Source organism: Episyrphus balteatus, chromosome 1, assembly GCF_945859705.1.
Source record: "Episyrphus balteatus chromosome 1, idEpiBalt1.1, whole genome shotgun sequence".
NCBI lineage: Eukaryota > Metazoa > Arthropoda > Insecta > Diptera > Syrphidae > Episyrphus > Episyrphus balteatus.
In genome coordinates, this window is record NC_079134.1 from 115,750,512 (window position 1) to 115,765,717 (window position 15,206).

At 36.0% G+C, this 15,206-nt stretch overlaps 8 protein-coding genes across 8 annotated transcripts; 3 read left to right on the forward strand and 5 right to left on the reverse strand.

Moving 5' to 3' along the window:
- Nucleotides 1–4,784: 4,784 nt before the first annotated feature.
- On the forward strand, nucleotides 4,785–11,785 carry LOC129910008 (uncharacterized). The gene is made up of 3 exons (XM_055987234.1): nucleotides 4,785–6,323; nucleotides 7,673–8,051; nucleotides 11,470–11,785. The coding sequence occupies exons 1-3, from the start codon at nucleotides 6,017–6,019 to the stop codon at nucleotides 11,783–11,785; spliced, it is 1,002 nt and encodes a 333-aa protein (XP_055843209.1). The 5' UTR covers nucleotides 4,785–6,016.
- On the reverse strand, nucleotides 6,998–7,414 carry LOC129905404 (histone H2A). The gene has a single exon (XM_055980879.1). The coding sequence runs from the start codon at nucleotides 7,409–7,411 to the stop codon at nucleotides 7,037–7,039; it is 375 nt and encodes a 124-aa protein (XP_055836854.1). The 5' UTR covers nucleotides 7,412–7,414; the 3' UTR covers nucleotides 6,998–7,036.
- LOC129905403 (histone H2B) lies at nucleotides 7,675–8,105 on the forward strand. Its single transcript, XM_055980878.1, has one exon. The coding sequence runs from the start codon at nucleotides 7,684–7,686 to the stop codon at nucleotides 8,053–8,055; it is 372 nt and encodes a 123-aa protein (XP_055836853.1). The 5' UTR covers nucleotides 7,675–7,683; the 3' UTR covers nucleotides 8,056–8,105.
- On the reverse strand, nucleotides 8,653–9,359 carry LOC129905392 (histone H1-like). The gene has a single exon (XM_055980868.1). It carries the CDS (start codon nucleotides 9,331–9,333, stop codon nucleotides 8,683–8,685), a length of 651 nt encoding a protein of 216 aa, XP_055836843.1. The 5' UTR covers nucleotides 9,334–9,359; the 3' UTR covers nucleotides 8,653–8,682.
- LOC129905402 (histone H3) lies at nucleotides 10,810–11,236 on the reverse strand. Its single transcript, XM_055980877.1, has one exon. The coding sequence runs from the start codon at nucleotides 11,222–11,224 to the stop codon at nucleotides 10,814–10,816; it is 411 nt and encodes a 136-aa protein (XP_055836852.1). The 5' UTR covers nucleotides 11,225–11,236; the 3' UTR covers nucleotides 10,810–10,813.
- A 713-nt stretch (nucleotides 11,786–12,498) lies between the features above and the next one.
- LOC129905394 (histone H2A) lies at nucleotides 12,499–12,873 on the reverse strand. The gene has a single exon (XM_055980870.1). It carries the CDS (start codon nucleotides 12,871–12,873, stop codon nucleotides 12,499–12,501), a length of 375 nt encoding a protein of 124 aa, XP_055836845.1.
- A 272-nt stretch (nucleotides 12,874–13,145) lies between these two features.
- On the forward strand, nucleotides 13,146–13,517 carry LOC129905396 (histone H2B). Its single transcript, XM_055980872.1, has one exon. It carries the CDS (start codon nucleotides 13,146–13,148, stop codon nucleotides 13,515–13,517), a length of 372 nt encoding a protein of 123 aa, XP_055836847.1.
- Nucleotides 13,518–14,144: 627 nt separating this feature from the next.
- Nucleotides 14,145–14,777, reverse strand: LOC129910014 (histone H1-like). The gene has a single exon (XM_055987248.1). The coding sequence runs from the start codon at nucleotides 14,676–14,678 to the stop codon at nucleotides 14,145–14,147; it is 534 nt and encodes a 177-aa protein (XP_055843223.1). The 5' UTR covers nucleotides 14,679–14,777.
- Nucleotides 14,778–15,206: the final 429 nt, after the last annotated feature.

Sequence of the window (15,206 nt, forward strand, 5' to 3'; positions counted from 1 at the left end):
AATCCATTTCATTAAAGAGCATCGAAATAATCACTGTTTGGATATTAAATCCATCCTAAGCTGTACAACTGAACTCAACTTGAGGTCTTAATCAATGTCTAATATAATCGAACGAATCGGAATATTATTATTTTTTAACATAGAATTGCAAACTACATGCAGATAGTAAGGAGGACTAGCTACCGCTCTAAATAAATATTTGAACTTATATAGTTATTTTGTTTGTTTTTATATTAAGATATTTTTCAATCTCTAAAATATTTTCAATACCAATGGTGTTTAAAAATGAAAATATGTCTGGGTTATTAGTTGATTTGTTGAAAAACAATGAAATTGGAGAGGCCAAGTCCCAAGTATATAAGAAATGTTTAAGATGTTGTTACAGACTGGACATACTGGTGAATTCTCTTGCCTTAAAATGTGCTGGTGGGTTGAGATAGTGTTAACTACGTGCAAGGAGAACTTGTTTCTTAGGGTCTTTAACATTAGATAAAAGCTGGGGCATCCTTTTAATGTTATTCCTACATTCGTTTTTGTGTATCGTCAACCGATTACAAAAATGATAAGGTATTTTGTCATAACAAAATGAAGAAAAATGAGCAAAAACTGATTAATTCTTCTTCTTTTTCGATGATTGTTATAATCTCGAATGAAAACACAACTCTCCCGTTTGCCGGGTCGACATCAGAAAGCGTCGCAGACCTTTTTTTTAAAATAGTTTCATGTCTGAGACCAACGTTATGCAGGTTCCATTGGTTTACATCGGTAGTTTAAAAAAAGTTGCCTTTCAAATGTATTAAATAAATTTTAGGTTTATGGCCTCGAAATCTTTTTTTCAAATAAGAAAATGAGTTTGTTCCTTCGTTAAATTTAAAGTGTTATATTTTAAAGAAACCCAGGTTTTGTTAAATAAAATCACTTTTTTAGACGGTTTCATTGATCATTACTCGTGTTTCAATAAGGAATTTCGAAAATAAACTTTTGCAAGTTCCCTACTCATCTAAAAACAAACTATTAATTGTTTACACTTTTTTATATACTGTAAATGTAACTCACCGTTTTAGAAATGTACTTAAAACGAGATAAACGCCATCTTTGAAAGAAGACGAAATCTCCCGGATGCTATCAGCCATGCACAAACAGCAGCATACACCCCAGCAGAAAAAGTCGAAGTATTTGCAATACACTTTCAGGAAAATTTCATGGACAATCAACCAGTCCATCTCCCGGAATTGATGATGGAAGTTCAGGAACGCATGAAAGGCAAGGCACCAGACATCACAAACAATCACGGTATTCAAGGAAGAGAATCCTGGATTCAAGGCTAAACACTCAACGATTCATCCTCTTACTTCTTGGACTTCAAAGCAACATCACCGTAGTATTGAACAAAAAAGAAACTACCTAAACATCGAAAAGGCACTAAGCAAAGTTCATGGTCAATGGACTTATCTCAAGCTAATGGAATTTCGCTTTCCAGGATATTTTGTAAAAATAATCCAAAAATTATCCTATAAATTTTGTCTTGTTTTGTACAGGTTTCCAGCGAACAATTTCTTCAACATTTACACCGCTGACCAACCAGAAAACCTGCCGGGCACAAGGAGTAAGCTGTTTGTTTTATGACTCCATCACTTAGTCAACATCATCATCGGCAGATATAGCAGCCTGTTGAGTGCAGAAGCACATTTTCAATCTGTGGAATCTGTGAATGAGGATTGAAAATCAATGTCAGCAAGAAGAAAATGATTTGCTTTAGAACAATCGATAAGGACGAGGACCCGAAGAAGAATCGCTGAAAGGAGTAGAAACATTACTATCGGTTTTAAAGACAACACAGTTGTTACAACAAAGGACAATGTCAAATACTTCACCAATCGGGTGAAAAAACGCACCAGTTTCTCGTTTCATCTTATACATCCTCTACTAAGGAAGCAGTATGAACTCAGGAAGAAGACAAAATTGTTTTTTATATTATAGATTTAGATATTAGAAATAAAAGCGTAACAATCTAGTAGTTAATTATAATTTAAATTGTATATAAAACAATCAAAAATGAAAACAAATCTTAAACGAATCTATGTGAACAAATCTTCAGTCAGTGTGAATAGATATGGATGCTAAAAAAAATCAACCCAATAAAAAAATATATTTCATAGCAGATTTATGATAAATTGATAACACGATTTTTCCCAACGCTATTTCGTTTACCTTGTTCATCACGAAACAAAAATTTAACTCGTTGTTCAATAAAAGTACCTGCCATACAATTTTTTTTTCCTAAAGTTGTTTCCTTGTCCTCGTTCATCACAAACAAAAACACAACTCGCCGTTTAAAAAGAGTACAAATACCTTCAGGTTTTATTCAGAATATTCATTCAGTGTCATTCATTCGGTGCGAACGGACGTGTGCGCGGACAAAAAAAAATCAACCCCCAATAAAAAACCCGACGGAAGCATACTAAGCGACTACCTGTGCTGCCTGCCACCAAAAAAGGGTTTTTCCCAAAAAGGGATTATCCTCTTTTAATTATTATTTTTTTTTAACTAACCTCATTTATCCACAGCAATAAAACCTTTCTTGGTAATCCCATTATGGCTAAATCCGAGAGGAGGAAGAAAGCAGGCATACGCGGGCATGAAAGCTCATGGAAAGGAGTTCCTGGTATCCATGCATGCCAAACCCTGCAACATCGAACAATAATACCAAGAAGAACAAAACGAACGAAGTTGTGGAATCCCAGGAAGAGGAATCAGTTCTAGAAGAAGATGAAGCTATGGAGGACTCTGAAAGTTAAACCGAGGAAAACATGATGAACATTGAATCCGTCTGTAAGCAGGCGTTCCAGATGGTTCAAAGTAGCAAAAGAAAAACTTTCATCTCGCCATCTTTATCACCCAAGAAGATCGCCTCAGAACCCCAGAAGCAAGATCCATCTTGATGCCACCCATCATTTGCTGTGGACTGAACGTGGGAGCCTTCACAAAAATAAAATCCATTACATCAACCAAACAAAGCCAGCCAACACACAACCCGAACAATGGAAGCGTATCAACAAATCTGGACCATGTTAAAAAATAAACAAACACCCAAAACAACACCAATACGGCTAAGGAAGACAAAAAGAAGCTCCTAGTGCTCAAATAAATGCATGATCCCACTGAAATCAAGGATGAACTCAAGAAGGAAGCAAGACCCAAAGATACAAAAAATGAAACAGCTTCGTGGTTGAGGCTGAAAAAAACTTCATATAAAAAAAAGAAGTTTGCTCACGAACCAACAAATTCATTAGGAATAGTTCCACCGCCAGGAGTACCAGAATCTCCAAATGCAAGAACTGTCAGATTTGGTAACTAGCAACTGTGGAATAAAATACAGGTGCGTGAAGTGCAAGCGCAGGCATCTCTCAGGACAAGCAAGCACAGCCAACAAAATCACAGACAATCTAGTGTACTGTGTAAACTGCCAACAACAAGTCACAGTGGATGCCTAACAAGAAAGAAGAAGTTAGACGAGAAAGCGGAACTAGCAGCCCTAAACCAGGAGAAACACCAATTTTCCCTGCAAACTTATCTGGAATAGCTATTGTAAAATGGATACATACATGTCAACCCCGAACTCCAATAAATATTAGCAGTATCACAACCAATCATTTCATCAACATCCTGGACGAATCCTGGAACTGCTGTGTGGAACGCGACAGTGACTCCGACCTTTTAGCAGTGGCACTAAGGATCCTTTGTGCAAATGATTTATGTTATAGCAATACATCAACTACAAAAGGAAGGACTTAACAATGAACTCCAGGACATCCCAACCACCAGCAACATCACCAACACCGAGATCAACAGCGCCATAAAGAGCTTTGCGACAACAGTCATCAGCGCTTTAGATAGGCAGAAAACGTCAGGACGAGCAGAGATGCCCACATACCTCACCATTTACAGGCCATACATACTCATAGGCAAAGACTCAGGAAGAAACCAGAAGACATCAAGGGATAGATTCTCGAACCTTCCAGAGAATATCATCGCCATCAACAACCACAGGCAGAAGCTAAGGAAAAAGCTACAGCGGATACTTCATCGGACCTACAACACGGAGAATGACGAATACAGACCCGGCGGTTAAACATTTCCAGGACTCCCAGCTACAGAGAAGACTCCAAGATATCAAACCTGGACCAGACTGCTTTAAGAAGATCAATGCCATCATAGGAAGAAGACGATAACTCCCAGATTCTATCAGCCATGGACAAATAACAGCACACACCCAGCCAACCACTTCGAGGGAAATTTCACGGACAATCCACCAGTTCATCTCCCGGAATTCCTGATGGAAGTAGAAGCAAGAGTGATTAAAGGACGCCAGACATCATTAACAACACTCAGCCAAGAAAATCCTGCCCACAACCCGAACGACGTATTCACCAATACTGAAGACATCCGTGAGACCATCAGCACAGGAAACTCAAAGAAGTCAACAGGACCAGACGGCATTTCTAACTTTGTTTTGAAAAAGTTGCCGAACATCGCCCTCTTCCTTTTTGACAGTCAGTTGTTGACTGCCTAAACAACGGCTATTTTCCGGCAGCATGGAACTTCCAGTATGGATTCATGGGCAAGCACAATTAATCCTCTTCTTGGACTTCACAGCAACATCACCGTGGGACTGAACAAAAAGGAAACCACCGTAGCATGCCTGATAGACATCGAGAAGGCATTTGACAGCGTTTGGATCAATAGACTCATCTATAAGCTGATGCAATTTGCCTGGTAAAAATTATCAAACATTTTCTTACCAATCGTCTTCTCTTTGTACAGGTTTCCAGCGACAAGTCAGGACTACGACCCATTAAGGCCGGAGTTCCGCAAGGGTCAAGATTAGGCCCTTTTCTATTCAACATTTTCACCGCAGATCAACCCGAAAACCCGACAGGCACGAGAACCAAACTGTATGCAGATGACTCCATCACCTACTCAACATCATCATCGCCAGAGATAGCAGCCCGTAGAGTGCAGGAGCACGTCTACAATCTCTGGAACTACTACCTCAAATGGGAATTGAAGATCAACGCCAGCAAGACGGAACTAATTTGCTTCAGACCACCACAGACAAGGACGAGGGCCCGAAGAAGGATCGCCGAAAGGAGTCGGAATATTACCATAGGATTTCCTGCCAACATGGTAGTAACTACAAAGGACAGAGCCAAATACCTGGGAGTAAACTTAACCAACCGGATGAAGTTTAACAAACACGCTGCAGCGCTAGTTTCTCGTTTCACCTGATACATCCTCTACTAAGCAAGCAGTATGGACTCTCCAAAAAGACAAAACTACTCCTCTACAAGCAGCTCATCAGGCCCGTCATCACCTATGCCTGCCCGGTCTGGTTCACAATTTCACCATCAGCCATGAAGAAGATCAATTTCTTTGAGAGAAAAATACTCAGAGTTTGCACTGGACTATATCGGAACCCCCTAACCAGGAAGTACTGGCCAAATAAGAAGCTGTACGAGGCAGCTGACATCATTCCAATCGACCAACATATGATGGAACTATCCAGCCGAATTTTGAGGAATCTCGAAGGACATCCAAACCCAACCCGGAAGTACAACAACTACTACAGGACGAAATTCTCAACAGCCAAAAGTACCTACACCCAAGAGCGATAATCGATGCCAGATTCCAGGATGTACTCTTCAATGAAGGAAGACCATTTTACGAAAGAGCGGACAGCGACAGACATTTTATTTCAATTTGAATTTTCATGTAATAGATTAAGTCGACAAAAATATGTATTTATATTTTATAAAACCATCCCTTTTGTCAGTAGAAATAAGTTAGGCCCCTTCTGAGCCAACAATCTAGTGATAGTTAATAATACGCCTAGTTTTAATTCAATTGTATATAAAACCTAAGCAAAGTAAAAACAAATCTTAATCTAAAAAAAAAGCGCAAAACACAGTTCAACAGTGACTTTTGTGCGGTGAATATCAAATTATCTTAAAGAAAAATGACTGGTCGTGGTAAAGGAGGAAAAGGTTTGGGCAAAGGTGGCGCTAAACGTCATCGTAAAGTGTTGCGTGATAATATCCAAGGTATTACCAAACCAGCAATTCGTCGATTGGCTCGTCGTGGTGGTGTAAAACGTATTTCTGGTCTGATTTACGAAGAAACCCGTGGTGTTCTAAAAGTGTTCCTGGAAAATGTTATCCGTGATGCTGTTACTTACACTGAACACGCCAAGCGTAAGACCGTCACAGCCATGGATGTAGTTTACGCTTTGAAGAGACAAGGGCGTACTCTTTATGGTTTCGGAGGTTAATTTCCTCTCGTTTAAAAACAAACAATCGGTCCTTTTCAGGACCACAATAAAATCTTAAATTGATATACACTTAAATTTTACTGTTTTAAAATTCATACGTATTGATCGTCTGAAATAAAAAAACAATTTTGATTGAAACGAACAAGAAAATAAAATTTTTTTCAAATTTTTGAATCTACATATATATTTGTATATGTATGTAGAAATCTGAAAAAAAAAATATATGAAGACAGAAAATTAAATGAAGAAAAAGAAAATGGCTACCTGTGGTAAATAAAATTATTTTTTTTACCTAGCTTTGACGCGCCTGAAATAATTTCAAATCATAAAGTAATTGATAAATTCTTAGAAAAGAAAAATAATTAAAATATTATTGCTTTTCAAACGAACAAATCGATTATTGCAAGTCAAACAAATCCAAATCCATTTTAGTACCTTTTTATGAATCGTTTACCTAGGCATATTTTTGTAAGTATCTTAAATACATACAAATGAGCATTTTTTTTTAATTTTTATTCAAACTAAGCTATTTTGTATGTGTTTGAGCATTTTTTTCTATTAAAAACAAACAAACAACAACAACAACATTTTAAATTAATAAAGGTTCGTAATGAAAAAAACTGATTTATCTCTCGTAGAAATGGTTTGTCGTCCTGAAAAGGACGGTTTTTTTGTGTTTCTTTTTGTTTTTGCAGCACAATACCAAATTTAGGCACTCTTTTCGGTTTTCTTTGGCAACAAAACAGCTTGGATATTGGGAAGAACACCACCTTGAGCAATTGTTACACCAGAAAGCAATTTGTTCAATTCTTCGTCATTACGGATGGCCAATTGCAAATGACGGGGGATGATTCTTGTTTTCTTGTTGTCACGAGCAGCATTTCCCGCCAATTCCAAAACTTCAGCCGCCAAATATTCCATAACAGCTGCCAAATAAACTGGGGCACCAGCTCCGACGCGCTCAGCATAGTTACCCTTGCGGAGCAAACGATGGATACGACCAACAGGGAATTGAAGCCCAGCACGGTTTGAGCGGGACTTTGCCTTTCCCTTCACTTTTCCACCTTTACCACGACCAGACATTTTAAAACTTTTTATTTAGATTAAACGATTTAAAAGAAAAAGACTTGTTCACTTCAGCACTGCACACTGTATTCTGACCGAATCACAAATGCTCACTTTTATTTATACAAATCTTGCAGCTGCTCACACATCGAAAAAGCGGTGTGTAAAATTGACAACTGCTCGTACAAACAGGGAACATTAACTGGGGGAAATGTACGGTGAGCTCACAGTTCTCGTTCAATCGTCATAGTGTTCAGTTACTACAACAGTGAAGTGAAGTGAAATTAAAAATGCCGCCTAAGACTAGTGGTAAAGCAGCAAAGAAGGCCGGAAAGGCACAAAAAAATATCACCAAGACCGATAAGAAGAAGAAGCGCAAGAGGAAGGAAAGCTACGCAATCTACATTTACAAAGTACTCAAGCAAGTACATCCCGACACTGGTATTTCATCGAAAGCCATGAGCATCATGAACAGTTTTGTAAATGATATCTTCGAAAGGATTGCCGCTGAAGCTTCGCGTTTAGCTCACTACAATAAACGCTCAACAATCACAAGTCGGGAGATCCAAACTGCCGTGCGATTGTTGTTGCCTGGTGAACTTGCCAAGCACGCTGTTAGTGAAGGAACTAAGGCAGTAACCAAATACACAAGCTCGAAGTAATTTATTTACTGAATTTCTTCAATAAATGGCCCTTTTCAGGGCCGCAAAAATATCAAAAAGAGATACCAACCAAATTCACAAAAAAAATCTATGAATTCAATTAGGGAATTTATATTGAAAAAATAAAATTAAATCATTCTATTCTCGCATTGATTTTGTTTGAGAAAATTATGTAGCGTCGATATGTTTTTTTTTTTTTTGAGAAAACTAAGTAGGTATCGTCGACATGTTTTTTTTTTTTATTTCTTTTGAGAAAGCTATGCAGCGTCGTCGGTCGTCGCCATGTTTTTTTTCTCGAGAAAACTATCTACTATCGACATTTTTTTTAAGAATATTGTAGCATCGACATAATTAAACTGAAATAAATTTGTAATAAAATTGAAAATCATCACATTCTTCGCATTTAAATTCTAAAATTGTTTGCAGTTTGAATAAAAATCATAGACTGCATACAAAAAAAAACCTAAACTAAAACTGTTCTGTTTGGATTTGAAGGAAAAACCTACTTCTTTTCTTTGTTTTTTTTTTTCAATTTGTAGCAATTGAAGTTTAAATCTCTTTGAAAAAAAATTTGTAGTCCTGAAAAGGACTGTGGTTTTGTATATTAATTTCAAATTTATATTGAAATTACTTCTTAGCCTTCTTGGCAGCAACCGCCTTTTTGGGTTTAGCTGCAGATGCTGTCGCTGATTTTGCTTTTGGTACTTTTGGCTTGGGAGCAGCGGCCTTTGCTTTAGTTGGTTTAGCTTTGACTGCGGTAGTTTTCTTAGCACTTTTTACCTTTGGCTTTTCTACCTTCTTTTTATCGGCAGTCTTTTTTGTAGTGGCAGCAGCTTTCTTCACTTTCTTCTCACCAGCAGCCTTCTTCAATTTTTTGTCACCAGCTGCAGCGGCTTTTGGTTTAGCAGCAGATTTTTTCTTCTCGGCGGACTTTGCTTTTGGTTCCTTGCTTGCTAATGCAGACAATTTGAAAGAACCAGCAGCACCCTTTCCTTTTGTTTGCACTAATTTACCACTAATCACAGCACTTTTCAAGTATTTTTTGATAAATGGAGCAAGTTTTTGAACGTCCACCTTGTAAGTAGCTGCGATGTATTTTTTGATAGCCAACAACGAAGAGCCACCACGTTCCTTCAATGTCTTGATGGCGGCATCAACCATTTGCTGAGTAGGAGGATGAGTTGGAGTTGATTTTGGTTTCTTTGAACCACTGGCAGCAGCCTTCTTGGGTTTTTTTTCTGCAACAACGGCAGGAGATGCAGCGACAGTATCGGACATTTTGATTTTTTTATTAAAATATAACTTTCAATATAATAAAACACTTTTAAGAATTCACTTTTTTTTTGGTAATCTTCAAGCGAAATATCAACTCATAGACTTGAATTGATGAGAATCAACGAGAACGAAGGTATACAAAATTTTCATTTATTTGAACGCTTTTACACTGTTGCATCCTTAGGTTAGTCTGAAAAAGTTAAGATTTTTCATATTTTTAGCTAGAATTTTACAAAAAAACTAATAAACTATATTCATACAATATAATAGTTTATTATTTAAATATTTTTTCCAAAAAATAACTTCCAGTTATGGCACAAACTACATTTGAAGTCAATGATTGATGTTTTTTTTTCAATACTTACGTTTAAGAACGCTTATAATTTAACAACAAAATATATTTTCTTATCAAAATTAACTTTTTTATATTGTTAATAGTTCAACTAACTAAATTGTTGCAAAATTTGAGCAAAAAACAATAACATTTCTTTTAAAATCAATTAAAACTATTTGAGTAATGAAACGCGTCTTTCACTTTCTCTAGGCGGTGGCATTTTGTTACAAAATTAGTTTTTCATTTATACAATGACAAAACAAACAAAATATATCATTAAAAATTACTTAATAAATAAATAATCACATAAATATCAATTTTACATCAAAATAACAATATTTTTTGTTATTTTTGTACTTGTAAATGCAACCATTCGATCGCACCGTATAGGTAGTGTATGAAACATACAAAATTCACCCTGCATACACTCGCTCCAAGAATAATAAAAATTATAATAAAAACATATTAAAAAACATCAAAAATATTAAATATTTATGTGTCAAATAATGACATTTTGTGTTTTATGTACATATACAACGTATAAAATACATAATTTTTGTTTAGTCAAACATTCCATTCCAGGTACAGCTGTATGCATGAAAAAAAAACTCTGCAAGAATCATAACATTTTGTCGATGTAATCAATGGACCTAACAAACAAATTTTATAGCGTAAAAATAATATAATTAAGCAAAAAAATAATTAAATTTCATGTTTCAGGCATATATGCATCAATTCCAACGCATATAATTTGTTTATTTAAACATTCCATCTAAGGTTTTCTTCAAGAAAAAAAAAGCAAACCTACTATGCAGCTTCTTTTGCAAGAATTATGAAATTCAACAGATAGGAACGTGTATCCAATGGAATAAATAAACTTAAATAATGTTCCTACAAGCTACCTACATACATATTTCTTAAATTCTAAGAAAAATGTAAAAAAAAAAGCATATCTGCTAAATATTTCGCCTAAAAAGTATTTATCCCCTGCTAGAGGCGCAGATTGAAGAAAAAATAAAACAATAAACCTAGCTATATTTATTCCAACTAATTTTCAATATGCAATTATTGAATGAAATTGGTTTGTATCTCTTTGAAATTATTTGTGGTCCTGAAAAGGACCGTTTTTTAATATAGCGTGTTAAAATCTTAAGCACGTTCACCACGGATGCGTCTGGCCAATTGGATGTCCTTTGGCATAATGGTTACACGCTTGGCATGAATAGCGCACAAGTTGGTATCTTCAAAAAGACCAACTAAGTAGGCTTCACTTGCTTCTTGAAGCGCCATAACAGCTGAGCTCTGGAAACGCAAATCAGTTTTGAAATCTTGTGCGATTTCACGAACTAAACGTTGGAAAGGCAATTTGCGGATCAACAATTCAGTACTCTTCTGATAACGACGGATTTCACGAAGAGCCACAGTTCCGGGACGATAACGATGTGGTTTCTTTACACCTCCGGTGGCTGGAGCACTTTTACGAGCTGCTTTAGTAGCCAGTTGCTTCCTGGGAGCCTTTCCACCAGTCGATTTACGAGCAGTTTGCTTTGTACGAGCCATTTTTCACAATTTTTTTTTTTATTCACACTTGAACTAGACACAATCACTAAATAACTCTGAAAAATTTTAAAAATCTTCTTTATCAATACGAGCCTAAATTTGTCTCCGTTCAGTTGTTTTTTTCATTCTCAAAAGAATTTCCAATTGGAGAGGCAAGAAAAAATAGCATAAATAATGTGGCAGTTGTAGCGCAAAACACAGTTCAACAGTGACTTTTGTGCGGTGAATATCAAATTATCTTAAAGAAAAATGACTGGTCGTGGTAAAGGAGGAAAAGGTTTGGGCAAAGGTGGCGCTAAACGTCATCGTAAAGTGTTGCGTGATAATATCCAAGGTATTACCAAACCAGCAATTCGTCGATTGGCTCGTCGTGGTGGTGTAAAACGTATTTCTGGTCTGATTTACGAAGAAACTCGTGGTGTTCTAAAAGTGTTCCTGGAAAATGTTATCCGTGATGCTGTTACTTACACTGAACACGCCAAGCGTAAGACCGTCACCGCCATGGATGTAGTTTACGCTTTGAAGAGACAAGGGCGTACTCTTTATGGTTTCGGAGGTTAATTTCCTCTCGTTTAAAAACAAACAATCGGTCCTTTTCAGGACCACAATAAAATCTTAAATTGATATACACTTAAATTTTACTATTTTAAAATTCATACGTATTGATCGTCTGAAATAAAAAAAAAATTGATTGAAACGAACAAGAAAATAAAAAAAAATTGTTTCAAATATTTGAATCTACATATACAAATATGTATATGTATGTAGAAATCTGAAAAAAAATATATGAAGACAGAAAATAAAATGAAGAAAAAGAAAATGGCTACCTGTGGTAAATAAAATTATTTTTTTTACCTAGCTTTAACGCGCCTGAAATAATTTCAAATCATAAAGTAATTGATAAATTCTTAGAAAAGAAAAATAATTAAAATATTATTGCTTTTCAAACGAACAAATCGATTATTGCAAGTCAAACAAATCCAAATCCATTTTAGTACCTTTTTATGAATCGTTTACCTAGGCATATTTTTGTAAGTATCTTAAATACATACAAATGAGCATTTTTTTTTAATTTTTATTCAAACTAAGCTATTTTGTATGTGTTTGAGCATTTTTTTCTATTAAAAACAAACAAACAACAACAACAACAACAACATTTTAAATTAATAAAGGTTCGTAATGAAAAAAACTGATTTATCTCTCGTAGAAATGGTTTGTCGTCCTGAAAAGGACGGTTTTTTTGTGTTTCTTGTTCTTGCAGCACAATACCAAATTTAGGCACTCTTTTCGGTTTTCTTTGGCAACAAAACAGCTTGGATATTGGGAAGAACACCACCTTGAGCAATTGTTACACCAGAAAGCAATTTGTTCAATTCTTCGTCATTACGGATGGCCAATTGCAAATGACGGGGGATGATTCTTGTTTTCTTGTTGTCACGAGCAGCATTTCCCGCCAATTCCAAAACTTCAGCCGCCAAATATTCCATAACAGCTGCCAAATAAACTGGGGCACCAGCTCCGACGCGCTCAGCATAGTTACCCTTGCGGAGCAAACGATGGATACGACCAACAGGGAATTGAAGCCCAGCACGGTTTGAGCGGGACTTTGCCTTTCCCTTCACTTTTCCACCTTTACCACGACCAGACATTTTAAAACTTTTTATTTAGATTAAACAATTTAAGAGAAAAAGACTTGTTCACTTCAGCACTGCACACTGTATTCTGACCGAATCACAAATGCTCACTTTTATTTATACTCATTTTGCAGCTGCTCACACATCGAAAAAGCGGTGTGTAAAATTGACAACTGCTCGTACAAACAGGGAACATTAACTGGGGGAAATGTACGGTGAGCTCACAGTTCTCGTTCAATCGTCATAGTGTTCAGTTACTACAACAGTGAAGTGAAGTGAAATTAAAAATGCCGCCCAAGACTAGTGGTAAAGCAGCAAAGAAGGCCGGAAAGGCACAAAAAAATATCACCAAGACCGATAAGAAGAAGAAGCGCAAGAGGAAGGAAAGCTACGCAATCTACATTTACAAAGTACTCAAGCAAGTACATCCCGACACTGGTATTTCATCGAAAGCCATGAGCATCATGAACAGTTTTGTAAATGATATCTTCGAAAGGATTGCCGCTGAAGCTTCGCGTTTAGCTCACTACAATAAACGCTCAACAATCACAAGTCGGGAGATCCAAACTGCCGTGCGATTGTTGTTGCCTGGTGAACTTGCCAAGCACGCTGTTAGTGAAGGAACTAAGGCAGTTACCAAATACACAAGCTCGAAGTAATTTATTTACTGAATTTCTTCAATAAATGGCCCTTTTCAGGGCCGCAAAAATATCAAAAAGAGATACCAACCAAATTCACAAAAAAAATCTATGAATTCAATTAGGGAATTTATATTGAAAAAATAAAATTAAATCATTCTATTCTCGCATTGATTTTGTTTGAGAAAATTATGTAGCGTCGATATGTTTTTTTTTTTTTTGAGAAAACTAAGTAGGTATCGTCGACATGTTTTTTTTTTTTATTTCTTTTGAGAAAGCTATGCAGCGTCGTCGGTCGTCGCCATGTTTTTTTTCTCGAGAAAACTATCTACTATCGACATTTTTTTTAAGAATATTGTAGCATCGACATAATTAAACTGAAATAAATTTGTAATAAAATTGAAAATCATCACATTCTTCGCATTTAAATTCTAAAATTGTTTGCAGTTTGAATAAAAATCATAGACTGCATACAAAAAAAAACCTAAACTAAAACTGTTCTGTTTGGATTTGAAGGAAAAACCTACTTCTTTTCTTTGTTTTTTTTTTTCAATTTGTAGCAATTGAAGTTTAAATCTCTTTGAAAAAAAATTTGTAGTCCTGAAAAGGACTGTGGTTTTGTATATTAATTTCAAATTTATATTGAAATTACTTCTTAGCCTTCTTGGCAGCAACCGCCTTTTTGGGTTTAGCTGCAGATGCTGTCGCTGATTTTGCTTTTGGTACTTTTGGCTTGGGAGCAGCGGCCTTTGCTTTAGTTGGTTTAGCTTTGACTGCTGTAGTTTTCTTAGCACTTTTTACCTTTGGCTTTTCTACCTTCTTTTTATCGGCAGTCTTTTTTGTAGTGGCAGCAGCTTTCTTCACTTTCTTCTCACCAGCAGGGTTCTTCAATTTTTTGTCACCAGCTGCAGCGGCTTTTGGTTTAGCAGCAGATTTTTTCTTCTCGGCGGACTTTGCTTTTGGTTCCTTGCTTGCTAATGCAGACAATTTGAAAGAACCAGCAGCACCCTTTCCTTTTGTTTGCACTAATTTACCACTAATCACAGCACTTTTCAAGTATTTTTTGATAAATGGAGCAAGTTTTTGAACGTCCACCTTGTAAGTAGCTGCGATGTATTTTTTGATAGCCAACAACGAAGAGCCACCACGTTCCTTCAATGTCTTGATGGCGGCATCAACCATTTGCTGAGTAGGAGGATGAGTTGGAGTTGATTTTGGTTTCTTTGAACCACTGGCAGCAGCCTTCTTGGGTTTTTTTTCTGCAACAACGGCAGGAGATGCAGCGACAGTATCGGACATTTTGATTTTTTTATTAAAATATAACTTTCAATATAATAAAACACTTTTAAGAATTCACTTTTTTTTTGGTAATCTTCAAGCGAAATATCAACTCATAGACTTGAATTGATGAGAATCAACGAGAACGAAGGTATACAAAATTTTCATTTATTTGAACGCTTTTACACTGTTGCATCCTTAGGTTAGTCTGAAAAAGTTAAGATTTTTCATATTTTTAGCTAGAATTTTACAAAAAAACTAATAAACTATATTCATACAATATAATAGTTTATTATTTAAATATTTTTTCCAAAAAATAACTTCCAGTTATGGCACAAACTACATTTGAAGTCAATGATTGATGTTTTTTTTTCAATACTTACGTTTAAGAACGCTTATAATTTAACAACAAAATATATTTTCTTATCAAAA

Bases quoted from the DNA above. Each gene is read 5' to 3' on its own strand.
- LOC129910008 (XM_055987234.1), top strand. From the start codon at position 6,017: ATGACTGGTCGTGGTAAAGGAGGAAAAGGTTTGGGCAAAGGTGGCGCT. The intron at 6,324-7,672 runs GTTAATTTCCTC...AGTGAAGTGAAG, and splicing joins TACTCTTTATGGTTTCGGAG to TGAAATTAAAAATGCCGCCT. The intron at 8,052-11,469 runs GTAATTTATTTA...ATTATCTTAAAG, and splicing joins ACCAAATACACAAGCTCGAA to AAAAATGACTGGTCGTGGTA.
- LOC129905404 (XM_055980879.1), bottom strand. From the start codon at position 7,411: ATGTCTGGTCGTGGTAAAGGTGGAAAAGTGAAGGGAAAGGCAAAGTCC.
- LOC129905403 (XM_055980878.1), top strand. From the start codon at position 7,684: ATGCCGCCTAAGACTAGTGGTAAAGCAGCAAAGAAGGCCGGAAAGGCA.
- LOC129905392 (XM_055980868.1), bottom strand. From the start codon at position 9,333: ATGTCCGATACTGTCGCTGCATCTCCTGCCGTTGTTGCAGAAAAAAAA.
- LOC129905402 (XM_055980877.1), bottom strand. From the start codon at position 11,224: ATGGCTCGTACAAAGCAAACTGCTCGTAAATCGACTGGTGGAAAGGCT.
- LOC129905394 (XM_055980870.1), bottom strand. From the start codon at position 12,873: ATGTCTGGTCGTGGTAAAGGTGGAAAAGTGAAGGGAAAGGCAAAGTCC.
- LOC129905396 (XM_055980872.1), top strand. From the start codon at position 13,146: ATGCCGCCCAAGACTAGTGGTAAAGCAGCAAAGAAGGCCGGAAAGGCA.
- LOC129910014 (XM_055987248.1), bottom strand. From the start codon at position 14,678: ATGGTTGATGCCGCCATCAAGACATTGAAGGAACGTGGTGGCTCTTCG.